Source organism: Penicillium antarcticum, assembly GCF_028974205.1.
Source record: "Penicillium antarcticum strain IBT 31339 chromosome Unknown utg000004l_segment0_segment0, whole genome shotgun sequence".
NCBI classification, from domain to species: Eukaryota; Fungi; Ascomycota; class Eurotiomycetes; order Eurotiales; family Aspergillaceae; genus Penicillium; species Penicillium antarcticum.
Window position 1 is genome coordinate 878,568 of NW_026695302.1, and position 26,763 is coordinate 905,330.

Here is a 26,763-nt window from a genome sequence, read left to right on the forward strand (position 1 = left end):
GTAACCATAATTTGCACACAAGCCATATGCGCGGAAGAGACCACGATGCTCTTCCTGGTGGAGGAAACAGAAAAACGACAGCACCAGCATCGTGACTGCCAGAACCGAGAACCCCATTCTTCTTCATAGAGATCTTCCGTTCCTTTTCTGGCAACGCGGTCACAACATTTGCAGGAGTATCCGTTGACAGACTGCTTTTGCCTTTTTGGGGATATGCATTTGCCAATTCTTCAATATCACCAGATTTAAAAACCTCGCCGTCGAACATTATCCGTTGGATACGCCGATATTGCCAACTACCCCTGCCGGTTGGTTGTTCGGTCCATGGGGTAGCACTTGGTCGTAGCCAGCGGATCAAGGGATCGGAAGAGAATGCATGGTGGACTGTTCGTGCGATGGCGGGTATGAAACTTTCTGTACCATGGTTCATATATTATTATCCATTGCAATACGTCTTGGTGTACACGGAGGGAAGCTCTTACCCTTGTGAATAGGAAAAAGGTCAACTTTGATCATCGTTTTGGCAGACATTCTTCCCATATGGCGATGTGATAGTGTAAAGGAGGCTGAGAGGCTCATAGATAAAAGATAAACGCATCGAGATCAAGGTACTTGGAGATATCCTCAAGATGGAAAGTACTGGCGAGAATGCGTTGTAATAACCTTTGATAGGCGAAGTTCGTGTTTGAGATGGAGAACGAAGTAGTGTCCACCTGCCGCTTATGGTCAAGATCCGGGTAGTCAATGCGGTATGTGGTCTCGGGGCAAGCCATGTACCGACAGACTGATCTATATCATTTGCGGTAGCTTGCTTAGTTCTCTCATGGATGTATAGATATAGTTCTGGGAAATTGGGACCGGAAAATATACATGAAAGCTTTGTGCAATAAGTCGTGGTAAATTTGACGCATTCATTGACACGTTTTATCATATCATGAGACTGTTTCGAGTATTTCTAATCAAGCAATAATATTAGACATCACAGGTGGTTATTTCCCGCTTGTGATGTATAGTGATGAATCCCTCGGCAGTTGAGCACTTTGTGCAACTCCGAATCAACCTTGTCCATGAACCATACGCCGAGAAACACAAGGCCACAGAGAGTATCAAGCAACAGATTATCTATCTGGCTCAGTCTTGCGGGGTAATCAATTCGCTTCACCACAAAATCCACTTAATGAGTCTAATCACACGCCATTCCCAATGTGGCAACTGGACGCACCGGAGAACATTCAGGAGCCGATATCAAGCCCACGTCAATCCAAGCCCACAGTCCATTCAGTATCCTCTTCTCCGCATTTCAGTCGCAGAATTCGGGTAGATTAACACGCTTCTAGCGACATACACTATGGCTTATCGCCCTGGCTGATTCGTGTATCTGTGGCGCTGGAGTAGAGATATCGAGTGTCTATCATGTGCAGGCACTGGTCTTGTCCCCAGTTGAACTAAATTTTGGGTATAAATCAGGAATTAACCACCTCCAAGATAACTCGACCACATATCCAGGCTGCAGTGTTTATTTTTGCGGACAATTGAAAAGGGTTCAAGCGTTGTTGGCCTGTTCTGATATAACCAAGTGATGGCGGACATACATCAAGTTTCCTCTTCTGAGGATGAGTTCGATCTCCCTCCTGGAACGTTCAAATTGATTCGAGGTACTATACCATTGGCTCTCCTGAAGTGAAATTTTACTGACATGGAGTGCTATACTTAGACGATGAGTCGGATGAGCACGGCCAACGGGTTGTCATGCTCGACCCAATGCCGTCAAACGATCCCAACGAGCCATTGGTGAGCTTATAGTTACCAAACCATGGGCTTTGGGCTGATATCAAGTTATCCAGAATTGGAGCACAATGCGAAAGTCGGTCAATTTTACCATTGTGCTAGCAATGACAATCATCATCTTCACAGCGTGAGTCGTACAAAGCAGCCTTGTGAATATGCATAATTGACGCTCCTTTTTCTCAGATTATCCATCCAAGCGATATTCTGGCAGCAGATGACCGTGGATCTCCAAGTGACATACACCGAGTTGAATCGAGCCATGTCAGTCAATTTCGTCGGCCTGGCTACCGGGTGTATATTCTTCATCCCCTTCGCGAGAAAATACGGTCGACGACCAGTTTACATTGTCTCTACCGCTTTCATGTTGATCACATCTTTTTGGACATCGAGAATGCATAGCATAACCGAGCTATATGTGACGAACCTACTGCAAGGCTTGGCTGGTGCTACCAATGAATCCATTGCTGAGATAACTGTGAGCGGACTGTACCTTGCAGTTTTGGGGATAGAACCCTGACTAACGCTGTACAGATTGCCGACCTGTTCTTTGTTCACCATCGCGGATCGATGAATGGTTTGTATATGACCTGTGTAATGATCGGTGTGAGTTTCTATCCTTGGGTATATTGTATACCAGAAATTTGTATTCTCTCACACTTTCCATAACAGAGTTTCTTGACCCCCATGGCAGCCGGTACCCAAGCTACAAGACAAGGATGGCGGATGTCCTATCAGACCATGGGTGTCTTCAATGCCGTGCTATTCTTATGTTTCTGTTTCCTATACGAGGAGACAAAATATGTTCCTCTCTTCACAGGAAGAACAAGTACCACCGAAGAGGAGAACGAACAAATCGAGGTATCTTCACAACATAAAAAGAAACAGCAAGACAAAGGAGATACCACAACAGCTGCCCAGAAAATCAAGTCGGCCACAAAGCCCAGCGCAGGTCACCACCACCTCGATCTAACAATTCCATGCAGCTCATGGACAAAGCGACTGGCGCTTATAACACCCACACCGGAGCCCATCTGGCCTCATTTCTACCGCCCATTTCGAGTATTCATCTTCCCAGCCGTTGCATTCGCCGCCCTCCAGTACGCAGCAGGCGTTGTCTGGCTTACCATCCTATCCAACGTGCTAGCACTCACATTTCCATTGCCGCCCTACAATTTCACACCCGAACAGATAGGATTCATGAGTGTCGGTCCATTCATCGGTAACGTCTTCGGTGCTGTATATGGTGGTGTTCTAGGCGACAGGTCCATCCTTTACTTTTCGCGGAGAAACAAGGGATACTACGAGCCCGAGATGCGTCTTTATATCTTGCATCTTCCCGCTATCCTCATGGCGGGTGGCTTGATTATGTTCGGTGTCACCATCTCCCGGGTAAGGCTACACATCCCCACTCATTACATTCAGAACCTTTGCTAATATATAGAATCTGAACTGTAGGGCATGCATTGGATCTATCCCAGTGTGGCGGGCGCCCTGTTCGGTTTCGGACTGGGTAGTATCGGTGACGCGGCACTTGTCCTGGTCATGGACAGTTACCAAGATGTAAGTGAAATATATTTGAAGGATTTTGCTTTCTTAGGCCTAATATTCGGACTAACTGTCTCATTCGTCCAGATAACCGGTGAAGCCTTCACTGCCGTCGCATTTATGCGTAACGCAGTTAGCATCGGGATCCCCTTTGCGATATCACCTTGGATCCAAAGCAACGGTCTGCAGACGATGTTCATCGCATGTGGCTTCATCAGCTTTGGTGTAACACTGACCATTATACCTATGGTCATCTGGGGTAAAGACGTCCGTCGCGGGCTTGCGGGACGATACCGTGGTATTGTTGAGAAACACGGGCGTGCTGGTCCGCGGTGATCATGTTCTGGTGTGATTGGTGATTAATTTGCGGATGTTTTATGGAAGTTTGTGGGAAATATGGGTAGGATTGGACGTGGGACTTGGAGTTGTTGTGATTTAAGCGGCCTGTTTGCTATATGCTTGTGCACTCTATGTATGCTTTACTTTGCACAACTACTTTTGTCTGTAAATTTTCGGTCATTGTATGTCGTATGATCTGCGCTCGCGAGAGGAAACCTCGATGATTTGAGCCCTTTAAACGCCGAGATGCCGGTGAATAAACACCCCGCCAATGAGGGCTGGTCCACCATGACGACCCTCTATGATCTAAGTTAACACAAGCAACGGCGGAACAATGTAAGGATTCCTCTGAAAGAACGCACATACAATATGTGTGAGAGATTCTGACACAATTTCATATGTTTTCGGCAGCAAGTTATGATCGAACGGACGAAGCCATAGAAGATGCCGGCTAAACGGATAATTCCCCGTTCAATCTCTCGGGACCCGGCGCGAGTCTCGGATCGGAGTATAAACCAAGCCTCAAAGAATTTGGTCATAATGCGAAATGTGATTTCGGGACGTGGGATGCCGCTCGTGTAAAAGACGGAGAAGACCGTAATTCTGCCTGCTTTTGGAAACTCCAATTGCCTGCACCCGAGCTGCATACATTTTCGGGCCGTAAAATGACGATCACCAGCGAATACAATGCTACGAACAAAGATCAGCACTCTCAATACTATATGTGGCGTCACAGCCAAGCAATGTTCCGAAGCTAAGCCTTGACGCCAATTCCTGGCCAGTCAAGCATGAATTAGCGTCCCCATACTCCAACACTCGGTCTGGTTTCGGCATTCAAATTCTCGCATTCAATAGCCGTCTTCTCCAGAGTTTGATCGTGGTTAATTGCTCATACTATGGAAGCGGATATTAGCTTAACCTGTGAAGATTCTGGGGATATGATGTCACTCTCGTGGGGGTTGGGGAAAGTTTCCTATTCCATGCGGAACTATAAAGGAGGCTTTTTCCTTTGAAATCTCGGACATTTGCCCAACACAACTCTTCAATCTGCAGTCATTGAAGCCTCAATCAGCCATGAATTTAAATTTGTGGTTTATTGCCCTCTGGGTCACATTGGTGAAGGCCTGGGTCGTCAACGAAGGTACAACATGCACCCTGTACCCCGAATCGCTTGTCCACCGCGGGCAAGCCGTTGATGATGCTCCCTCAATTCAGCAAGCATTTGATACCTGTGGTACAAATGGAACAGTCATTTTCACTAAGAACTTGTTCCATGTCAACACGGTCCTCAACACAACCAATCTGTTGAACTGTGATGTTCATCTCCGCGGAGAACTGCGCTTCTCCACCAACATCCCATACTGGAGGACCCACGCCATCAGTGTCGTTCTGCAGGACCAAGTCACTGCTTGGCTTTTCGGTGGTACAAATGTCAACTTTTACGGCGAGGGTGGCTTCTACAACGGCCAGGGCCAAGAATGGTACAACGCCAATAGAAACGAGTCGAACCAGCCTGGACGGCCAATGAGTATTACATTTTACAACTCGACCAACCTCTTCGTCGATAGCTTGAAGGTCATTCAGCCGCAGTTCTGGGCTACCTTTGTCTGGGATAGCAAGAATGTGACCTTTACCAACTTGTTTGTCAACGCCACCAGCGACAGCAAATGGGGCACCATGAACACCGACGGCTTTGATTCCTGGAAGAGCGACTCGATCCTCGTGGAGAATGCTACTATTATTATGGGTGACGATTGTATCGCTGCCAAGGGCAATACTACCAACTTCCACGTCAAGAACGTTTACTGTGAAGGAGGTACTGGAATTACCATCGGTTCTATCGGTCAATACCCCGAAACACCCGACTACAACCTCAACACCACCTTCGAGAATGTGCATATCAAGAACGCAATGGATGGCGCTTATGTCAAGACCTGGCAAGGCACACGCATTTACACCCCCAGCAATGGCGACTGGGGTGGTGGTGGCACCGGCCTCGTGAAGAACGTCACGTTCCGCAACTTCACGATGGAGAACGTTGGACTTCCCATTCAGCTTTCGCAGTGCGTTTACTCGGCCAATACCGACAAGGGCTGTAACACCTCAAAGTTGCAGGTCGAGGACGTGAAGTGGCAAGACATCCGTGGTACCTCGCGTTTCAACATTGCTGCATCTATGTACTGCTCTGATGAGCGTCCCTGCCCCAACATCACTTTTGAAAATGTGAACATCACCAGCGTTAATGCTTCGCTTGGTCTTCCTTACTACAACACCGACATTCACCACGAGATTTTCCAGTGCACTAATGTCCTTGGTCAGAAGAACTCTGGCATTCCTTGCAACCAGGCTGCTCCCAGCAACTTTAGCCAGTGGATCTATGGCAATGTTGATAGCAGTGGTCTCGCGACTTTGACTTGAAGCATGCGTTGAGACTCAAGTTTTGTGCACTGCATATATCAGATGATGGATATATTCACTGTTCCGATTGTTCATAATTCCTTTTCATCGGGGCCGGAGGTGTGATATAGAACTTTACCTGTATCGTAATTAGCCTACCCGATACCTTCGCAACTACCTTTGAGGGCTAATAGAGGTTAATAGACTACAATGAATAAATCATACTTTGCTGCAAATGCCTATATTTAGCAAATTTCTATTATTTTACTTTGGTAGGCCAATTAGTTAATCACAGTAATCCATAAAGCGACCGTACTTTGAAGGAACTGAACATATAATGTGAAACCAACCAATATAGAATTGATTTCTAGCAACATATAGCCATAAAGGAACAATTATACAAGAATCACATCAACTACTTAAACCTCTCCCGGAGAACATTTTCAAAGTCACCTCCATTTACAAACTAGCCCGCTGATGCTCCACAAGAGCCTCCTTAGGTAGCTCAGTCACACCAAACCGCTCCTCAGAAACACGCAACTGATCAGGGAACCACGAAAGATCAGCAGCCCCCCCAACCAACACACCATCCGTCTCAAGTAACATAGTACCCAGCGCCTTCCCACAAAGCCAAGCCTGAACCATGCCCTCGCCACCAAAAGCAGCACAAACCCACTCAGAGCCCTCATCGCCATGATCCGCACGACGTGTAACAATACCAGGCAGCCGTCCCACCCAAGGGAAAGAATCCGAGCTGAAAGCCATATTTCCCGTCCACATGGCCTGAATCGGATCACCCTGTACACGGCCCCAATCTTTCCGTCCGAAAACGGCGCTCAGACAACCCGAGAGGTGAATATCAATATCAAGACTCATCTCTGAGTCTGTGGAAATACCCAGATCGGATAGTCCGCCATGTTCGCTCTTTGCGAATCCGCCACCAAGCATCATCTGTCCTTCGGGTAATTGGGTAAGATAGTCGAAGCCGCGGTCGTAGTTGAATAGCCACGAATGTTTGCTGGCTTGGCAGGGGAATTGATCGCCGGGCGTTTGGGCGGACATCTGGCCTCGGACTGGGATTATACGTCCGCGGAGGCCGGGGACTAGGTGTGCGACGTGGGCGTTTGTGCAGTGGATAACATGCCGGGTGAGGATTGTGCCTCGGCTGGTTTGGACCTTGTAGCGTGGTGAGGTACTAGAAATCACCTCTTCGATGGCTGTTACTGGGGTGTTTTCTTCCACGCGGAAGTTGTTTGGATAGTCGGTTCTCAGACGTGAAAAGATACCGGTCACAAACTTGTAGGGCCAGAGAGCACCGGCAGGGCCAGCAACGATACCTTTTGCCCGAGCGAGGCACAACTCCTGAAGACCATATTAGTATTCATTCCTTGTATGCCAGATAAAGGAAACATGGAAAGCCTCCCAGAAAAACGGAACAGGCATTTATCACAACATACCTTTGGAATAGCGTCGCCTTCAGAAGAAGTCCATTCAGCAGCTTCTTCCGGCATACCCTCCTTAAACCGACGCATCCTCTCCAAAGCCTCCTTCCATGTATCCTCAGAAAAGTAAGCACTCAGGAACTGCACTTTGCGCGCTTGGGCCTCCTCCTTGATTCCCAGTTCTTCAGCAACAGCAAGCATCTCCTTCAAATGCGCCAATCTGAACTTGAGAAGCTTTCGCGCATCCTCGGCGCCAAATTCATCAGCGAACTCGGCATATTCATCTGCCGTCTCGAGGATATGGCCTCCATTCCGTCCTGTGGCTCCACTGCAAATTGTCCGCGCTTCAAGTACAACCACAGATGGATCTGAAGACTTGGGCTGAGATGGGCGGTTTTGCAGTAGCGTCCGCGCGATAGATGCACCTGTAATTCCAGAACCGATAATCACGGTGTCTGTTTCGGTTGGTAGAGGCGTTGAGGATGTCTGGCCAAAGTCGTGTTTTGGTTGGATCCAGAAAGAAGAGGTTGTTGAGCTCTTTGGAACCCCTGGGTCTGCGTGAATGCGGTCAAGGGCTTGCTGTCGGACATATGCCGGGAGGGAGGGGTCCGTTAGGATGTCGGTAGCGAAAGGCATGGTGTTGTTTAGGTTATATTTGAGATAGTATCAAAGTTGAGGCGAGGAAAAAGCAAATATTCCGATGATTGGTACTGGCCAGCCAATTTGCAATTGCACCAAGAGTAAAGCAATGGCGAGTCTTTATCACGTTTGAAGTCAAAGATAAAGTGTGAGGATGAAAAGGAGGACAACAATCAAAAGTTTGGGGCTAAAATAGGGCAGGAGATTGATTGGCGCACAAATCAGGTGTAACCTGCTGGACTTCCCTATTATGTGCTTTTTAACTATGTCAAATGGACTGGTTTGACTGAGTCTCAACTTCAAATTGGAAGAAACGCGCCGGTGGGTCCACCTTCCCTTTTGGACTTGGAGATTGCGGGGGAGATAAGGAATCATATACTACTCGGCTCTATACTTCTATGCGTAACGAGTTTTCCCTGCCAGGTTTGCCTTGCTATCAGAGTGCCGCTGCTTTTAGGGTGTCTTGGGGCTTTCCCAGAATATATCAGCACAGGCTTGGACTCGAGCAGCCCTCCATTACCAGGATCCCTGAAAGGGTGCCTCCCTTATCAGGATGACTGGCTACGCTCAACTGTGTGATCAGCTTGGAACAACTGGGAGTAAGACTACATATTTGATTAGCATACTAAATTATGTCAAATTCCTCATCCTTCATCGCGCTTTTACCGAAGTTTTAGAGCACTACCTTGACAAAAGGGTCCACCCTACGTGCACCCTCATAGAAGCAAACAAAGTACATTTCACCCAAATTGAAATAATCTCGGTTCCTAATACCTCTAGTGCATTCAGCGCAGCTCGTCAAGTTTAAGTTTTTCAAGCCTGTGATCGTGACACTATCCCTACCAGTATGCCCGCCTACGCACTCCGCGCAATGAACAACCTCAACTGGTGGGCTCATCATGCGGGGGCATGGCTTTTCCCGCGGTACTAGTTAGCAAGACAATGCGGCAGATTTCACCTATATGGAGGTTCTCTCACACCCCCAGGGAGATAGGCCGGCCACACTCCAAAAGCCGCTATAATAAACGTCCACAGTAAATACGCCTATCTTTTCCCATTATTACGATAATCACATATTCGGAGGCGTGCGCTCACCTACTCAGTGATCAAAAGCGGCAAGAGGCGAGCACTAAAAGAGAACGGAAAGCATACAAATGCCCGGTATTCCCGGTACGTACGTACTTTATAGTCATATAAATAGTACGGACACTTATATTCAGCTCAACTCACCACTTACACCATTATTCTACGTCCAACTTACATTCTACATCTACAATGTCTCCCACCGCATCACCCGGTAACGGCATCTTCCCCAATGGCCCTACTATGCGCCAACCATCCCTATCCTGGCTCTATAGACTAGAATGCTCTACCGAAGAGCATGAACTTGGAGCTCCGCACAGCGGCGATACTATTCGCAGTATTGCAAACATTTCGCGCGGCAGTCTCAAAGGGCCTGGAATCCAGGGAGAAATCCTGCCGTTGGGAGGCGCAGATTGGGCGACAGTCGTGAAGGGCACACATGTTAGCAACCCCCTCTCCCCTTTAAACCCAAAATAAACGCTAACTATATAACTCACAGTCTATGACTCTTGATGCCCGCTACACTGTCCGCACATCCGATAACCATTACCTCTACATCCGCGCACACGGCTTATACCGTCCAGGTCCAGGAACAGACTACGCTAGATCCGTCGAGGAGAATCCGCATTTCGTTCCACCTGCAACTGTGACTCAGGATGATGTGGAATTCTTCTCCCATCTCCGCATTGAAGCTGGACCGGGTTCTTACAATTGGTTGAATGGATTGGTCTGTCTGGGTGTGATGTGCTGCCAAGATGAAAAGATCTGGATTGATGCGTATCATTTAACCAATTTCCCGGGTATGAAGCCTGAGGATGTTGTAGCTAGATAGGTGTGCGGTTTCAGATGTTGAGGGAAATACTTCTTGTGAATTAATTGTCAGATGCCCAATCTAGCTCCTGTAGTTTGAATATTCTTCGAACCTTGTAGAATGACTCTTATCAATGCAATTTTCCATTACTCCCAAGCGAAGAACAAGTGCCGACGCGTAAGCCGAAGCATATATCAGGATATAAGAAGCTAGCTTACGATAACAATATGCATGAACAATAGCCAAGTCTAACCACTCACCTCGGCTGCAACCCTAGCTATCCCAAACAGGCAGGTCGACACACTCTCCATAGTGGGTCACGGCCAAGCACTGCGTGTAGTACAAGCAAAGATAACCGACAAACTGACAAACCGAGTCCAAAAACTACATAAACACGACAAACACCATTTATATCCGTATCATACTGCATCTCCATCTAACTATGGCATCCAACTCAGCTCCGTCCAGCTGGCAAAACCTCGTCGCGCAAAAGCAACGCGAGTGCCAGCAGAAGATCCCCCGCGAATGGGTCCTGAGCGGGGACCTACTCACCGATCTACCCGCACGATTGTTGGAGTACGACGTACCGCGTCGCAGTGGTCTTCTTTCTGACAGCGAATTGGATATTACGCAGAATTACACCGCCAGTCAATTATTGGTTAGATTGGCATCTGGCCGCGTTAGTTCTTTGGATGTTACTACTGCGTTTTGTAAGAGGGCTGCTATTGCGCAGCAGGTTGTGAGTATTTTCTACACTTGGAAGTATTTTAGCGTTGCTAATTTGTGATTTCTGTACCTGCAGCTATCTTGTCTGACAGAGACCTTCTTCCCCGAGGCTCTTCAGCGCGCCAAGTATCTGGATGAATATCTTCAACGAGAAGGGAAACCATTTGGACCTCTCCATGGTCTACCGATCAGTCTGAAAGATAGTTTCTGTGTCGAGGGCACACAGGCAACAGTCGGATATGTCGCCCTTCTGAAAGTAGAACCATGCAAGACGAATTCCGCTCTCGTGAAGATGCTCTTGAAGCTTGGAGCAGTACTATACGTCAAGACAAACATCCCACAGACAATGATGGTAAGCCTTGCACATGCACCATACATCCACTTCAGTCCCAAGTATTCAAGCCTAATCATATACAGACTGCAGACTCAGAAAACAACATCTTCGGCCGAACCCTAAACCCCCAAAAAAAAATTCTTACAGCTGGCGGCTCCAGCGGCGGCGAAGGCGCCCTCATCTCATTCCGCGGATCAATCCTAGGTGTGGGGACCGACATTGCAGGCTCAATCCGTATTCCGGCACTATGCTGCGGTGTTTATGGTTTCAAGCCAACAGCCAACCGCATCCCCTTCGGCGGACAGGTATCCGGTGCAATTGAGGGCATGCCGGGACTGATCCCCGCTGCTGGGCCATTGGCACATAGTATTGCTGATTTGAAGTTGCTGATGAGTACTGTTGTTGGGGATGGACATGCTTGGGAGTATGATTCCAGTGCTGTTAGTGTACCTTGGCATGGTATCCCGCGTGGTATTAATGATCCTGCTAATGGGGTTTTGACAATTGGTGTCCTTGGCGAGGATGAACATTTCCCGCTTCATCCGCCTGTAAAGCGAGCTTTGGATTCTGCAGTTGAGGCGTTGACTCGGGCTGGGCATCGGATTGTTCATCTTGATTCTGGTGGTGACGAAGCGTTGAGTGTGTCTTATGCTTCGCGTCTTGCATTCCAGTATTTCATCTACGGACCGCATAAAGATCTCGTTGCTGAGGCTGGTGAGCCTCTTGTGACATCCGTGGCTAAAGGTGTTGCGCCTATGTTCTCGGGTCCTTTCCCTGTTCAGCATGGACTGGAGCCGTTTGATACGATTCAGGCATTACATGAGGCCAGGGCTCGTGTCTATGATGCTTGGCGGCAGATTTGGGTTGATCTGAAGCTTGATGTTATTTTGGCTCCTGGGGCTCAGAATACTGCTGTTGGGTTTGATACTTATGGGTGGCCACCTTATACTGTTCTTTGGAACTTGTTGGATGTAAGTCATCAATCCCGTTTTTTTCACTTCGCGTTTTGCTGTCTGTTATGGGGTAAATATTTACAATTTGATTTAGTATCCTGCATGCATAATCCCATACGGGAAAGCATCCAAAGAACTTGATCCGGAGCCGATGAATACATCAGATGATGTCCAGCCCAATTGTATGTCTCACCTTTTTTTTAATGCTGATTCTTGTCCTGATTGAAATCAGATATTCCCGATGAAGTCGATGGCGCACCTTGTGCTATCCAAATTATCACGCCCCAATTCCAGGATGAGAAGTGTCTCTGGGCAGCTGATATCATTGACAAAGCGTTAGACATGTACGGCAAGCAATAGCCGTCTATTGACAACTGATTTATTTTGTTTCTGGAAAGCCATTACATACTCTATGACTGTAACACTGCTCCTTGTCATAATTAAGAAAGGGCGCCATATGTATCATGGATTCGTTACGATGCATTTGTATGTTAAATCTAAGTTGGAGATTTCGTTCTACATAACTCTCCCATGACTACACTGTCTAAGAGTAAATAAACCCAGCTAGAATAATTATTCATTAGCTGTTCACTGCTGTTCTGAGGAAAAGTTTCAACAAGTAAAATACATATGCAAAGCCGATCCAGTCCTAGATATCTTGAAGGGAAAAAAAAAGCAAATGGAATGGAGAAGCCTTTTGTGCTTGAAAGGAAATGGAACATAAGGAAAGAAACTCTTTAAAGACCAGATCACGGACTCGGCGAGTCATCATATCGAGGTCCGTTATCATCACCACCATACCCAGCGCCGGGTGTAGCAGCCTCACCACCCATAGCAGGAGTTGGTGCATCATACGCCGCAGGAGTAGGAGCGTCGTAGTCACGCTTCGAGAGGCCTCCGGGGGTTGGTGCGCTGAATGCACCACCAGGCGTGGGCGCGCTTTCAGGCCATGCGCCAGGTGTTGGGGCGCCGGGGGTTGGTGCAGCGTAGGCGCCTGGTGTGGGGGCGGAGTAGCCTCCACCGGGTGTTGGGGCATCATCAAAGTCGCGCTGGTCTCGGCTGCTGGACATGCCTCCCCAAGCTGGGGTGCGGTTTCCTGTGTTGCCGCCGGCACTGCCCCAGGCGGGAGTGCGAGAGCCAGAGGCGAAGGCATCAAACCCGGAGCTGGAGTCGTATGGTGTCTTTGATCCGGAGTTCCATGCCGGTGTGCGGTTGCCGATTCCGCCGTAGGCGGTGCGGTTTCCATCGTAGGGGTTTGAAGTGCGGGAGCCATCGTTCTTCCAGGCTGGTGTGCGAGAGCCGCTGGCGTTACCCCAAGCAGGAGTTCTAGATCCTCCTGCGCCACCCCAAGCTGGGGTTCTGGAGGAGTCTGCGGCAGCCATTGGAGTGCGACCACCGGCCCATCCGCCTTCTCTCGACGGGGCACCACCTGAGCCAAATGGAGTGCGTGACCCTCTTCCACGACCACTACCACCCATATCCAGGGATTGTTTGGTGATGGGGTCTTTAACAGTAAGAATATCCCGTGGGATGTGCACGGGCTTGTTAGATGTGTAAAGCTCGACCTGGGCAGAGCTATCATCGGCATCACGAACAATACCGACAAGTCCCTTATAACGGCCCTTGCGAATGGTGACTGTCTTTCCAAGCAACCTGTCGCGGCCACGACGGGGTGGTGGCATTTGAGCACCACCACCGCCAGGTGTTTGCATGGCCAAGGCAGGGTTCATCTTGGTCAGATCAGGACCGGCAGGCCGGCCACCTCGTGCCGAAACAGTGACAACGCTTGTTGTCCGCACCACAGTGATACCGGCATTTTCAGCTTGAGCCTTGTTGTGCAAGAACAGGAATGAACGGTGGACATGGCGGATGACTCCACTGCGCTGCTCTCCATGGAGCTCGCGGACTGTGTCGCCAAGTCGAATCTCCGCGCCATTCTTATCAGTAGCAATTGCATCACGGCGAGGAGTGATCTTGGCTGCAATCTGGGTGGGAAGAATATTTCGAACAGAGCCATTCTGGTCAACAACGCGGAGCGACTCGCGGTCCACTTTAATGACACAGGCAACGGTGGCAGCATCAAGCTGAACCAGATCGTGGACATCATAGATACCAAGCTGTCCATCGGCGGCCATCTCGGCAGAAAGTCGAAGATCCTTACTGAATACCGTGATCTCTTGCATGCTCATATCACTGAGTAGAGTAACAGTGTCGTCCTTCACCTGGACCACCATACCTAGTTCGTTTTGATAACGACTGCCTCCAATAACCTTGACGTGATCACCCTCTCTGAAGCGTTTGCGAAGAGTGCGAACAGGCGCGTCAATCGTCTGTCCAGACAGCTCGCCCTCGGTAACTTGCAGTGAAACAATCGCACCTCGAGTTGACACTGTCCGACCAATAAGACCCTGCTGTTCACCTCGGTAGACCTCAACTGGATCGCCGGGTTGGTAGGCTTCCTCGGCAGTGGACTTCTTAAGGGTCTCAGCGAGCGAAGCCAAGTCAAGGTTAGCGGTACCGTCTTCGCCTCCGCGCGCAAACATTGTAACTTCCTCTAGCCTGGGGTTGACATTTTTGGTATCCAAATGCTGGACTCGCATATCCTTGATGAGGAAGCCGTCGACGTAATTGTCGTTCAGGTAATTCCATGATTTTCCACCGAGACCTGAAGTAGACGAAAGATATTTTGCGTGCTTCTTCTTTGCCTCTGCCTCGCTGAAAAGGCGCTGGGGAGGACGGACTGTGTTGGCGGCGCCACGCTTGCGCTTAGCATCAACGGGAGGGGCGCCAAGAGCATCTTCGTTCATTCCGTAGTCCAACCGAGGGACAAGGCGAACAGTGACATTCAATCCATTTGTTTCGACTTCCTCGATTTGTGCCAGGTCACCCGAGTATTTGCCGCGCTTGATACGGACCCAGCCACCAGGCAGAAGCTCCTCGGATTTTTGAACGCGGAAGAGATCCGGCATCTCCTTCACAGGGACCAAAGTCATCTTCTGGGATGGGTAGTAGAAGTTGACAGCCTCCAGGCCTTCGATGACATCAGCCTGTTTGCGGGCTTCACAATAGAACCAACCCTGCATGACATTTCCACGCTCAAAGGCTGAAATAATACGGTTCGGGTTGCGGGAGTTTGCTGGATGTTCCTCAAGACGTTTCTGGATCGAATAGACAACTTCTTTCTCCTTGCCAGGTTTGCAGCGACAACCCCAAATACTGGGATCCTCCACACTAGGAAGCAGAAGTCGTTTCGGGATAACGAGCGCATCTGAAGCTGCAGCACGGTTCCGTCCGTATCGCTCCTTGAGCATCTGTGCCTGCTTCTCTGCGTCCATGCTGGCGTCGATCTCGCGTTGGCGATCCAATTGTCGGTGACGGCGATCATCTGTTTCGGTGCCTCCGGGTAGCACATCAAGGTCATCGGGGTGGGTTTCCATGCCAAATTCGGCGAGCTCATCCTCCTCATCTTCGGCTTCGTCTTCTTCTTCGTCGACACCGGCTTCAATTTCAATGAAAGGGTTGCTGGCCTTCATCTTCTTGCGCGGACGATGGCTCTAGAATGAAACAATAAGTTAGCATAGGTCGTGCACAAGTTCAATCGTGGAAAACGCACGACAGCATCTTCTTCGTCCTCTTCCTCGTCTTCCTCATCATCATCATCATCATCTCCTTGGTTATCGCCCTCGTCATCGTCCTCGACGTCTTTGGCATCTTCCTCATCGTCGTTGGTATCGCGGCCGTATTTCACATCTTCCTCGTCCGCGCCGTCGCGGCCATATCTCTCTTTCTTGGCAGGCTGAAATCCATAGTTAGCCCCATCCTTACCAAAGTTCGGCAGGCGAAAGACTGACCTTGGCTCTGGGCTCATCGGCATCAGAGTCTTCTTGAGGGGCGGGGTTGAACTCATCTTCCTCATCGTCGGACCCGAAGTCCTGGTTGAGAAAGTTGGACATTGTCGAGGTAGGTATTGGACAGAGTATCACTGGGAAACCGGTCGCGCTGTGGACAAATTGTGATGGCGATTTAGGGATATGAAATCGTTTCTAGACAATGCCAGCCGGGGTCAGTGTAAGACAATAGGTGAAAGGTCCAAAGAAACCACGTACCCAAGCCAGGGAAATCGCGCTGGGGTCGGTTGAAAAGATCGAATGTAGCTGGATGCAAGACTGCCCCGGTTTGCTTTCAAGGGACTCTCGGTTTCAAATGCTGTCAGATCGATTCTTTGTGATTGAGGTAAGGTGTAGGCGCGATCGGAGAGAGAGAAGCAGACAATCGAGCTCTGCGGGCAATCACCGAGTTCCGCGACCGCCTACAAAGAACAAATCTTGGACTTCGAGAGAGAATGTGCGCGCAAGGGATTGCGGACCTTTCTCAGGAGGCAAGTCAGCTGAGAAAGGGGAAAGGAGAAGTTGAATCGGAAACCTCGAGTCAAGTTGCCCAGGCGAGGCTTCATTACTGCGTTTGTGGTTGTTATGCGTCGCCGTACATTGCTTTCAACGCCGTCTTCCCCGGAGTACTACTTAAACATCGATGTTCCCAATATCAGTAATAAATACAAGCCGTTCACTATAAAGAGATCTTGATTTTGTATGTAGTCTACTATGGCAGCTCTAATGCTCTGCACAGACAATGATGCCTATTGCGACAACCAACAGGACAACCTCTTTGAGGAATATTGTCTGAGATCAACTGCTCATTGTGAATGCAGTTTGAAAAACATATTCCAGATACTCGAGGCTACTCAAAGCAGTATATGTCTGGGGTTGACCCCGGCGTTCAGAATCTCGACAAGCAAGAATAGCACCAAGCCTCCTTCGCTTCCTGGGAAAATGGCGCCTGCTTCTGCTTCAATTGCGGCATGAAAAGCGGATCTTCCGTGGATATCATATCTTATGGCAGTGGACAAACCGAGCTGGCCTGCAAATGAGATGGACTAGGTGCAATGGCATCTCGTTCTAAATTTGTAAAAGTAGGTCCTTCGGATGTGCGTTCCAAGTCGCTGGCTTCGCGAGGGATCTTTATGCGGTCGATATCGTTGTAGGCTGTCGCGAAGTCTGGGTAGACTAACGAGGGCTTAAAGTGTTACATGAGATACTGTGCGCCTAGGCCGTTTTGAAGCCATCCCCATGCCATCCCGGACAGCCTTGGTGCCTCTTCAATAAAGACAAGCAGGGCATGGAAGTCCATTGTGCTTGGCTAGTAATAGAGGAGCAGAAGCTTGAACACGTCTTTGGGCATAGTGGTGAGATCAAGTCCTGAGATGGTAAGCGCAAGCGTTTTCCTGTCCGGGCGAGTTCTTTCAAGGATTCCAACCCAGTGTGGACCAATGCCATGCGCACCCTTGAAACCGGCGTACAGGACCTAACCTCAACCTGGTTCATTGCGATGGCGTATTCGGTCGGCGATCATCATGACCATCAAGAGCGCACTACGTGGAAAATAGGGGTGTTTCCATCGTCAAGGTCTCTTTGCAGAAGAGGATTGTATGGGTCGATGGCTATGGTGGTAGTCGCGACTGGCCCAAGTGGGATTGGGGCGTTCATGATGGTTAGATGTTCTCTTCGAATTCAACACAGGATCATATAATTATATCATTCCCGTCGTCCAAAGCTATTCGTTGCTTTTATCTAAATTTAAACCCAAGTCAAAGAGTTACGGAGAAAGCGAGAGAAATAACACAAATACCAATAATTTCTCTGCGTTTCTGGTGTCGTCGAATCAAATTGAAGCTTTAACATCTCATAGACATGCTCGTTCAAGTATCTTGTAGAAAAAGTGTGGCTTCTCGGCGTGGAGTATACCGACCTTTGATCGCCAGTGACTACTGTCAAAGAATGATGGGTGAAGCGAACAACGGCAGTAGTGTATGCAGATCGAAGACAGAAATGAGCAACCACTCGGGATGCAATTTAGCCTGTTCTTGGTCTCACCAGACTTCCATCGCTATTTTCTTGTAAGTTGCAATGTTCAGTCGCAGACTTGTATTCTGAAGAGAGCAGATAGTTCATATGTAGATCAATTTAATATCTCAAATCCGAAGTACTATGAAGCAAAGATTACAAAAAAGGCGGTTGATCTCACCAAACTAAGAAATATACAAAAGAAGTCATAGTATGATACAAGACAAATCATAGCAAAATCAAACCAGAAAAAGTCGTCAAAGATGAGAGGATATCTAGCCAAACGAAAAAGCAATCATAAACCAAGATGGGGGGGGGGGGGGCCAATATCTACCGCCAAGCCCAAAGATCAACACCCAAAAATGCTCTATAGCTTCATGCCAAACATGCCGTGAACACGCAAGCTTTGACGCATACTCAGGTCAAGCATGATCTCCTCACTACCACCGGGAATAGCATAAGCACGAACATCACGGTAAAGCCTCTCGACCTTACCACCCTGTCCACCACGGCTGTAGCTCAATCCACCGAAGATCTGACTGGCCTCGCGAGCGCAGAACTCGAAGCAGGTGGTGGACTGAGCCTTCAGGCCAGCGATGGCACCGCCTAGCTTGAGCATGGCCTCAGTCTCTTCCATGCACTGGCACTGGAAGATCATGTTCTCGAGCCAGTTGTAGGTGGCTTCGATCTGGCGGGCCATGTGGGCGAGCTTCATGCGGATGACGGGGTGTTCAATGAGGGGCTTGTTGAAGGTCTTGCGCTTGTGAGCGTATTTCATGGATTCCTCGTAGCAGACACGGGAAAAGCGCAGGCACTGGATGACGATGCCGATACGCTCGTGGTTGAAGTTTGTCATGATCACCTTGAAGCCCTGGTTCTCCTTGCCAATCAGGTTCTCGACTGGGACCTTGACGTCTTCGAAAGTAACGTAGGTGGTGCCACTGGACCAGACACCCTGGCAGTCCATGCGGCGGGTGCTGACACCGCCGGCTTCACGCTCGATAAGGAGGACACTGATACCGTTCATACCGGGCTTGCCGGTGCGCACAGCGGTGGTGAAGTAGTCGGACCAGATACCGTTTGTGATCCACTTCTTCTCGCCGTTGACAATGTAGTGCTTGCCATCTTCGCTCAGCTTGGCTTCGCAACCCAAGTTGGCGACGTCACTGCCTGCATCGGGCTCGGTGATGGCAAGACAGATACGCTTGTCACCGGCCAGGATGCCCGGCAGAATACGGTCGACCAGCGGCTTCTTGCCGAACTTGACCAGGGGTGGGCATCCAATGCCGAATCCTCCAATCAAGTTCCAGACCAGACCGCCGCTGCCTGCACGCGACAGTTCGTCGGTCAGCAGCATCTCGTGGAACAAGTCCCAGCGATCCGGTGTCACCGACTGAACGCGGTGTGGGGTGTGGTTCACAGGATATGAGACACCCAACAAACCAGCCAGATATCCGCGCTCACCCATCTGCTTGTAGATATGGGGAGGGACCTCCTTGCCCTCATCCCATTCGGTCACATACGGCTCAATCTCAGACTCGACCCACTGGCGCACTTCGTCTCGGAGGGCAGCGTGGGAATCATTAAAGTAAGGGGAGGCATACTAAAGACGCAGAAAATGCAGATTAGTCTCTATAGATCCATATTTACCTGGGATAGCAAAACTTACACCCTGGTACCATGAAGGATCGGCGAAAGGAATCAAATCTCCATAAGGTTCCTGCGGCGCACCAGTAGCAGGCGGCGTCACATCAGAAGAGGACTTAGACTGGGGCTTGGGCTCGGGAGCAGCCTTCTTAGGAGCAGGCGCCGACGCCGGCTCAACAGCCTTCTTAGTGTCCAACGAACCAATTTGGAGCTGGCCCTTGTACTTCTTCAGAATACCCTCATTGTGGTACTTCCAGAACTGCTTCGAAGCATCTTTTCCGGCAACGCGCTGGAGAACTAAACATGCAAAGTCAATATACTGTTCTTGGGTGTGATGGTTGGCCGCGGTGACAACGTACTCTTCTTTCCGCCTGTTCAGAATATGAATCTTAGCATGTGATCTCTTGTGCAGGGCAGCGCATGACTTCGGACATACCAGGGTGCTCGTCCTGGAACTTGGAAACATCGTAGACGTCCTCGTCAATCACGATCCAGAGGCTGTCGCCCTTGCCATGCGACGCGACGTCGTCTTTGCTAAATGTCTTTGCCATGATGAGGGTAGCAGGTGGGCGTGGTGGGGAGGTAAAGATAGAATATGGTGAGCAAAGGGTGTAAGGTGGGGAGAGAAGAATAATGTCAAGTCCGGGGAAGCTGGAGGAAAGATATATGAGTCCGGGGTCTTCGGACTAATTCCGGTTAGTTCGGGAGATATTCCAATCCAGGACAAGTGGTGTCTTCCAAAAGGGGGCCTCGGAGTATGAGAGTCTGTTCACATGCTCCACGTAGTTGTGCAGTAAATCGTGACTTTCATCAGTTCATCTGCTGATCGTCTCGGTCATCCCCGTTCTCTGACTCTTTATTGGCTCGATGTGCGTCATCGTCAGAATGCCGAGGCAGACACACGTGCAGGGCGGTGAGAGGGAGAGCATGTGATCGAGTTTAAATTGGGATGTCGAGTACAGAGTATGGAGCAACTGAATTATGGAGCAACTGAATACTCCAAGTGTATACTGTAAGCTGTAGATTCTATATATTCAGACTGCAAAAAGCTTCGATGTCTGTCACAACAAACATTCGAGTCCAGTCATATGGTGTACTCCATTCCTTGCATGTGCAAGTACCTGCACCCTGGAGCCCAATTTCAAACTTCCACGAGACGCCCGCTATGACGGCCTTAAATCATGGCATACTGCTTATGAGAGATTATAGGTGCAGGCCAAGGTTACATAGAGAATGCAGCGCAATTACGAAGTGAATAAAACAAAGGAAGTCTCATATCAATCAGTTGAAAGCCATGGCTCTCAATAGATCAGGTCCAGGTAGACAAGCCTGATTAGTCTAGTAATACATCCAGCATCAAGATTCTACGACGCATCTCTTTACTCCTCCTCGCCATCAGACTCGTACGAGAACTCGTCAGGGCAAGGCGCGTCCTCCACACCTTCTTCATCTTCGTCCACCGCCGTTAGAACACCGGCGGCAGCACCGGCTCCACCAGAGGTAGCAGCGGACAGGGCAGCCCGAGCATCAGCCCGTTGAGGGGTCTGCAGGGCAGCGGTGCCGATAGCGGCTTGCAGGCGGTCCTGGAGGGTTTCGGTCTGAGGGGGCGGTTGGCGAGCCTCCTTGCTGGCCTTGAGCTCAACGACTTCGCGAGGCTCATCGGGCTGCTTGTCGAGGACAACGACAACACCACCAGTGGGCTGCAAAGATTGGGTTAGCAAATGACTTTGACAGTATATCGCATTAAACATACCCTCTTGACCGGCTCGTATCGCGGGTCTGGGAAAGTGAGGTACTTGAGCTGAGCTGGGAGTACCCTTGACAGGTTATCCAACTCGTATCCGACCTTCTCCCGTTCCGCCTTCTTCTTCTGGCCCTCGGCAGCCTTCTCGGTCTCGGTTCCCTCTTCGCCTTCAGCCTTGGAGTCTTCGGTCTCCATGGCATCCGGTAGCTGATCAGAAACCTTTGGTGTCGTAGGGGTCTGATCAATGTCCATGCTCTCACGGCGAGCCTGCTTCTCCCGACGCTGGGCGCGGCGCTTGGCCTGGGCAGTGGTAGATAGCACGGCAGTCTTCACCTTCTCTGGAGCCTCCTCGGTCTTCACCTGCTGCTCAGGGGGGTAGTCGAAGAGACTGGGGCGGGTGTTGCTGTGGAACTTGAAGTGGGGGACCTCGAGCTTCTGGTCGACACCAATAACGGATGTCGGGGCGAAACTGAGGGAGAGGAAGTGTGTGAGAGGGAACCAGTACCAGTACTGGACGAAGACTGCGGCACCAACGATACCAGGCATGTTGAGGTTACCGGTCTGTGTCTGCAGGCTGATGGTGCAGTTACGGCCACCGGCATCGATGATACCGAGAGCAATAGCGCAACCGAACTTGGCCATTGCATCTTCATGACGGTCACCAAGCATCTTCATCATAGTCTTGCGAAGGCTGGTAACACGAGGGTTCATAGCCTCATTTTGCTGGACGAGAACCATAGCGAGGGAAATCAAGGCTCCTTGGCGAACAAAGTCGGTCGAGTCCTTAAGCATGGGCTCCAAGAGGTCAATGGCCTCATCAAGGCCAGTTCCGGCACAAGAGATACCAAGGGCCATGGCAGCACCGTAACGGACGTGAGGGTTGTAGGACTCAGAAAGCAGCTCAACCATGCGAGGAACGCTCTGGTGCTTGCGGAACAAGATGAAGCCCAAGCTGAGAACAGCAACACGACGCACATCATCGTTGACATCACTAACTGCAACATGCAGAAGCTTGCGAACAGCCTTGTTGCTTCCACTGCCACAGTAGGCCAGGGCAATGGTCATGATACCACCGTAGCGGAGAGTAGGGTCAGGGTCGCCGAGGAGACCGTTGATCAGCTCGTCGGCACCTTCCTGACGACCGTACATGATCAAAGCCATACCCATGGCGAGACCACGGACGATCTTCTCATGTTGAGTCTCGTGTGCGTACTGAATCATGTCCTCGAGAGCCTTCATGTTACCAGTACCAAGCATGATGAGACCCATGGAAAGACCGACAGCCTCTCCGTTGAGAGCGGAATCGGTATAGAGAACGGTCCGCAGGTCTTCGAAAATGCCTTCATCACCTGTGGCCATGCCGGCAACACCGAGACCAAGGGCACCACCGTGTTGAACGACTTCTTCTGTGGCCTTCTTGAAGTGGTCACGGATGATGTCAACCGCCATACCACCGTGGTTGGCGTAGATGAGACCGAAGGCGTAGAGCGAACCACCCTGGCTGTATACGGATCCAGAGCCTCCGACGCCAGCGATGTGCTCACGAGGAAGATAAGGCTGGAGGAGCTTCTGACCCTGGCTCAGGTTGCCGCGGTGAATACAACCCAATGCGGCGGTAGCCGTAAATTTGGACCAGTTGACAGCCTTGCCGAGCCATTCGAGGTTGTCGCGGAAGAACTTGTCGTGGGTGGTTCCCGCATGCATAAAGGCATTTGAAAGAGTCACTGCGGTGTGAAAGATAGAGTTGCGAGCCTCGAGGCTGTCGCGAATCTTGTTCAGAATCGCGATGTCCGCCTTGTTGTTTCGGTATAGGAACTCCAGGTTCAGCTGAATTGTCTTAATACCATCGAGAATCTGCAGAATGTTCTTAAATGCTGTGATCGCATCATCTGGCAAATCGTTATCACCCGAAGGCCGGGAAGAGCTTCCCTGGTCTTCAAGTAATGCGTCGGATTCCTTTGGCTCGCCATTCTCATCCAGGTTTTCCTGGTCTGCTTCGGTCTCAGGGACAAGCTCAGCAATTTCTTGCCGAACCTTCTGTAAAAATTCTTGTGTGCTGTTATCGTAAAGGTCGAAGGAGATTTGGTAGGCTACCGCAAGGGAGCGGGAATCGCCCTTCTCGACCAGCTGGCGAAGAATGACGGAAGCCATAGAGTGTTCATTAAGAAAGACAACACATTTGGCGATCGAGAAGTAGTCAGGCGCAGGGATCTCATTCAAGAGTTCCAAAATGAGTTTGAGAATCTAGTGGGTAATAGTGTTAGTTGTTTCATGCGCCACATACGGGGGTTCGGGGTCACAAACCTCGCTGCGGAAGGCTCGCTCTTGGACAATGCCCATGCAGATATCTAGAACATACTCCATCAGCTCCTCACTGCTGCGAGAGTCGCCTTTCTGCTGCTTCTCGTCGGAGCTAGCACGAAGGATAGCCATGCGGAGAACATCCAGGCTCTTAGCCTCGATGGCAATTCCAATAACTTGACGGTATCGCTTCTGGCGGAAACATTCTTCAAATAAGCGCTCGATAACATTCTGGAGTTGGCCCTGGACACCACGCTTCAATACAAGGGGGGTCTCCTCGTGCTGAACACTTGTGTCATCGCCACCGGGGTGGGCGGCGTCCACACCGGGAACCTCGGCGCGAGAGAGCAATGATTTCGATGGCAAAGCGGACTTCGAGAACGGTGTGATAGGGGACGTGAGGCTTGCAGATGTGCTGGTGGCGCCGTCGCCTGATGATGGGAACGCGGTGTTCAGGTTGGCGGACTGGTCAGCAGTAGGCCGTTGGGCAGCAGATAGAGAGATGAAAGTGTCGACGCATTTCGCTATGTTGAATCAAATATTAACGACCGAAATTCGATGTGGTGATGATTCTAAACTTACCGATGATGGTCTCCTCATATTCGTCGCCATTCTCCAGCTTGAACAGCTTTCCAGCGCCCAGAGCAAGAACCATGCTCTCATTATATTCCTGCAAGTGGTAGTACACCTTCGAGGCAACTAGCGCAGCAAGGCCGCGTTCTGGAAAAGATTCGTCTTCATAGAGAGCCTCGCTAGATGATAATTAGCAGGGGTACAGTCATCGGTCGGACTCGGTAAGAATGGCGCAACAGTGAGGACAGATCCAACCCGTCACAATTCTGCTGGACAAACAACTCACATATCAGGAACGGCATTTACAACTTCTGTCCAGAGCAGATCGATCTGAGAATCTAATGACTTCAATGCAAAGACCTTGAGCTCTGGGTCAGGTTCGGAGAGGAATCCGACCAAACCGGCGGCCGATACGAGTCCGACCATCTTGATTGGGATAGACGGCTCGCTTCGAGATTCACGGGATGAGTTTCGAGGGTAAATCGATTTGTTGTTGCTGTGATGAAGCAACGTGGATCGGGAGGGAGCTTGGAGAACAGCGAATCAGCCCCGGTCGAACAAGGTACAAAGGGGTTATCCAAGAAATGAGAATATGGCGAGAAATACAGAAGATGATTAAATGAAAGAGATGAAATGGATGAAGGGCACGTACAAATGGAAGCTGGAAGCAGACAACAGAAGCTTGCAGGCGCGAGACTGACGTTGACGGGAGAGCTGACTGCTGACTGTGCGTATCACGTGCGCGCCAGCTGCAAGGCCGCGGACGGACTGGGATCACCTGGCGTGGTTCGTTTTCTAGTCGGGTGATATTCTACACAGCTGGCTGATCCATGCCGCCCAACTACTAAATATCTGTCTTTCCCAGGGCCACGTAGCTCCAACTCCAGTCTGAAGCTCGGCCGGCCACGCTTACCTGTCCGCCATGTCAACACTTCTTCAGCAATCATTCCGTGATAAGAGGCTACCTCCAGTCCCGCCAGCGGCTTCGACGTACCATCATGACCCTCTATTATATGTTGAACGCCAGACGAAACACATACAGCGCAATCTTCAGGTTCTGATAGACGCGCAAAGTGACGGCCTGTTCTCGGGACTCGCACGGCCTCAGTCAGACGAAGCCTCCAGCAGGAGCTTGAGTCCAAGCGCCTCCGAGGCTAGTCGCTCACAATCTCCTTCTACGGTCCTCTTAAGGCAAACTGCACCAAAGAAAATTGGACTTCGGGCCGCTCGAGATGGGATCTTCCAATCGATTTATGACCTATTGAAGCTGCGAGAGGAAGAACGAGAGATCATTTTGAATCAGACGGGCGAGAGAGAAAGTGCGCTACATGATATACAAAGCTTTCTCTCAAAAAGATCCGGTCTCGAAGAAGCCATCGCTTCTATACATGGCGATCAGGAGAGCCAACAATCAAAACAACTAGAAGAAGAGGCTCGGACCCTCGCGACTGACATTCATGAATTGGAGACCAGGCTGTATGAGATGAAAGCTAAACATCGTCATCTTGTCAGTGAGATTTCACATATCAATAACTCGGTCGACGCCAAGCTATCTTCCTATACTGAATCGTTGTCCATACTCGACTCCGATATCCGAAAGTACCTCCGAGACCCTCCCATTCAACCCTTATCGCAACTTTCAGGCGAATCTACCTTCCACTCCCTCAATCCCAAACGCCGCACACTTGACATGGTTCGGGAACATTGGAGCACGGAGCAAGTGAGTTTACGCAGTCGGCAACAGAAAGTAGATGAAGAGATTCTGGCACTGGAAGAGGGAGGCGGAGTGTGGAAGCAAGCAGTAGCAGACGTTACCGGCTTCGAGAAGCGTCTCAGGGCCAACATGCGACACTATGTTGAGATTACGACGCCAGCGACCGAGTCCGAAGGATCTACATCACCAGATTACAAAGATGAGCTTGTTAAGAATATCTTGGATGATTTGGAAAAGACTACCCAGCGCGTTGAATCACATTTGGAGCTCGCCGAGGACAAAGACTGGAAGTTATTGGTTTGCTGCATTGCAGCCGAGCTAGAAGCTCTACGAGAAGCAAGGGGTATACTCCGTCCCGCCTTTGGCTTGCCGGTGCATGAAAAGGATGAAGCCCTAAGCTCCCCTGGCGATCCTTCACTGGAGGACCAGAGCCAGAGCCAGGAGGACCATGAGCCCCCCTACGAGGATTCGCTAGCTCACGACGACCCGGAACCTCCAGCTGACTTGTTGAAGGATGCAGATTCTCATCACTCAGATCATGGGTCAAGGTCTGAAGAAGACGATGAACCAGATCCTGCTTGGTTGACATGACGAAGTATATATTTGTAACCGCGATTTAAGTAAATCTTGAGACACCATATAATTCAGCTTTCTAGATAGGAAATTGTTCTTTTTAAAACAAGTATATTCGTTAACTAGATCGCCTTCAATTTCAGTATATATTCCAACGTTGTTTCATCAAAGTCATGTTCATGTTGCGTCTAAACCGTGAGTTCCATAACGGGACGGTCCCGAGACCTCGCCCAAGACCACCGACTTCTTCCTCT

At 49.9% G+C, this 26,763-nt stretch overlaps 10 protein-coding genes across 10 annotated transcripts; 5 read left to right on the forward strand and 5 right to left on the reverse strand.

Moving 5' to 3' along the window:
• Window positions 1–1,579: 1,579 nt before the first annotated feature.
• On the forward strand, window positions 1,580–3,669 carry N7508_004303 (putative MFS transporter; the record flags this gene model as incomplete). The annotated part of the gene is made up of 8 exons (XM_058462369.1): window positions 1,580–1,655; window positions 1,715–1,791; window positions 1,845–1,915; window positions 1,972–2,263; window positions 2,320–2,391; window positions 2,458–3,177; window positions 3,244–3,348; window positions 3,421–3,669. The coding sequence occupies 8 exons, from the start codon at window positions 1,580–1,582 to the stop codon at window positions 3,667–3,669; spliced, it is 1,662 nt and encodes a 553-aa protein (XP_058320994.1).
• A 1,077-nt stretch (window positions 3,670–4,746) lies between these two features.
• Window positions 4,747–6,090, forward strand: N7508_004304 (uncharacterized protein; the record flags this gene model as incomplete). Its single annotated transcript, XM_058462370.1, has 1 exon — window positions 4,747–6,090. The coding sequence occupies one exon, from the start codon at window positions 4,747–4,749 to the stop codon at window positions 6,088–6,090; it is 1,344 nt and encodes a 447-aa protein (XP_058320995.1).
• A 438-nt stretch (window positions 6,091–6,528) lies between these two features.
• Window positions 6,529–8,147, reverse strand: N7508_004305 (NAD(P)/FAD-dependent oxidoreductase; the record flags this gene model as incomplete). The annotated part of the gene is made up of 2 exons (XM_058462371.1): window positions 6,529–7,431; window positions 7,527–8,147. The coding sequence occupies 2 exons, from the start codon at window positions 8,145–8,147 to the stop codon at window positions 6,529–6,531; spliced, it is 1,524 nt and encodes a 507-aa protein (XP_058320996.1).
• A 1,278-nt stretch (window positions 8,148–9,425) lies between these two features.
• N7508_004306 (DUF3237 domain-containing protein) lies at window positions 9,426–10,065 on the forward strand (the record flags this gene model as incomplete). Its single annotated transcript, XM_058462372.1, has 2 exons — window positions 9,426–9,674; window positions 9,733–10,065. The coding sequence occupies 2 exons, from the start codon at window positions 9,426–9,428 to the stop codon at window positions 10,063–10,065; spliced, it is 582 nt and encodes a 193-aa protein (XP_058320997.1).
• A 421-nt stretch (window positions 10,066–10,486) lies between these two features.
• gmdB (general amidase GmdB) lies at window positions 10,487–12,417 on the forward strand (the record flags this gene model as incomplete). Its single annotated transcript, XM_058462373.1, has 5 exons — window positions 10,487–10,783; window positions 10,847–11,122; window positions 11,188–12,075; window positions 12,152–12,239; window positions 12,290–12,417. The coding sequence occupies 5 exons, from the start codon at window positions 10,487–10,489 to the stop codon at window positions 12,415–12,417; spliced, it is 1,677 nt and encodes a 558-aa protein (XP_058320998.1).
• Window positions 12,418–12,806: 389 nt separating this feature from the next.
• Window positions 12,807–16,010, reverse strand: spt5 (transcription elongation factor spt5; the record flags this gene model as incomplete). The annotated part of the gene is made up of 3 exons (XM_058462374.1): window positions 12,807–15,611; window positions 15,671–15,853; window positions 15,909–16,010. 3 exons carry the CDS (start codon window positions 16,008–16,010, stop codon window positions 12,807–12,809), a joined length of 3,090 nt encoding a protein of 1,029 aa, XP_058320999.1.
• A 1,243-nt stretch (window positions 16,011–17,253) lies between these two features.
• Window positions 17,254–17,600, reverse strand: N7508_004309 (uncharacterized protein; the record flags this gene model as incomplete). The annotated part of the gene is made up of 2 exons (XM_058462375.1): window positions 17,254–17,418; window positions 17,487–17,600. 2 exons carry the CDS (start codon window positions 17,598–17,600, stop codon window positions 17,254–17,256), a joined length of 279 nt encoding a protein of 92 aa, XP_058321000.1.
• A 724-nt stretch (window positions 17,601–18,324) lies between these two features.
• Window positions 18,325–20,155, reverse strand: N7508_004310 (putative acyl-CoA dehydrogenase; the record flags this gene model as incomplete). Its single annotated transcript, XM_058462376.1, has 4 exons — window positions 18,325–19,560; window positions 19,627–19,901; window positions 19,964–19,975; window positions 20,041–20,155. The coding sequence occupies 4 exons, from the start codon at window positions 20,153–20,155 to the stop codon at window positions 18,325–18,327; spliced, it is 1,638 nt and encodes a 545-aa protein (XP_058321001.1).
• An 828-nt stretch (window positions 20,156–20,983) lies between these two features.
• On the reverse strand, window positions 20,984–24,648 carry N7508_004311 (proteasome regulatory particle base subunit RPN2; the record flags this gene model as incomplete). The annotated part of the gene is made up of 5 exons (XM_058462377.1): window positions 20,984–21,304; window positions 21,358–23,592; window positions 23,653–24,173; window positions 24,232–24,401; window positions 24,509–24,648. 5 exons carry the CDS (start codon window positions 24,646–24,648, stop codon window positions 20,984–20,986), a joined length of 3,387 nt encoding a protein of 1,128 aa, XP_058321002.1.
• Window positions 24,649–25,144: 496 nt separating this feature from the next.
• Window positions 25,145–26,527, forward strand: N7508_004312 (uncharacterized protein; the record flags this gene model as incomplete). Its single annotated transcript, XM_058462378.1, has 1 exon — window positions 25,145–26,527. One exon carries the CDS (start codon window positions 25,145–25,147, stop codon window positions 26,525–26,527), a length of 1,383 nt encoding a protein of 460 aa, XP_058321003.1.
• Between the last annotated feature and the right edge of the window lie 236 nt (window positions 26,528–26,763).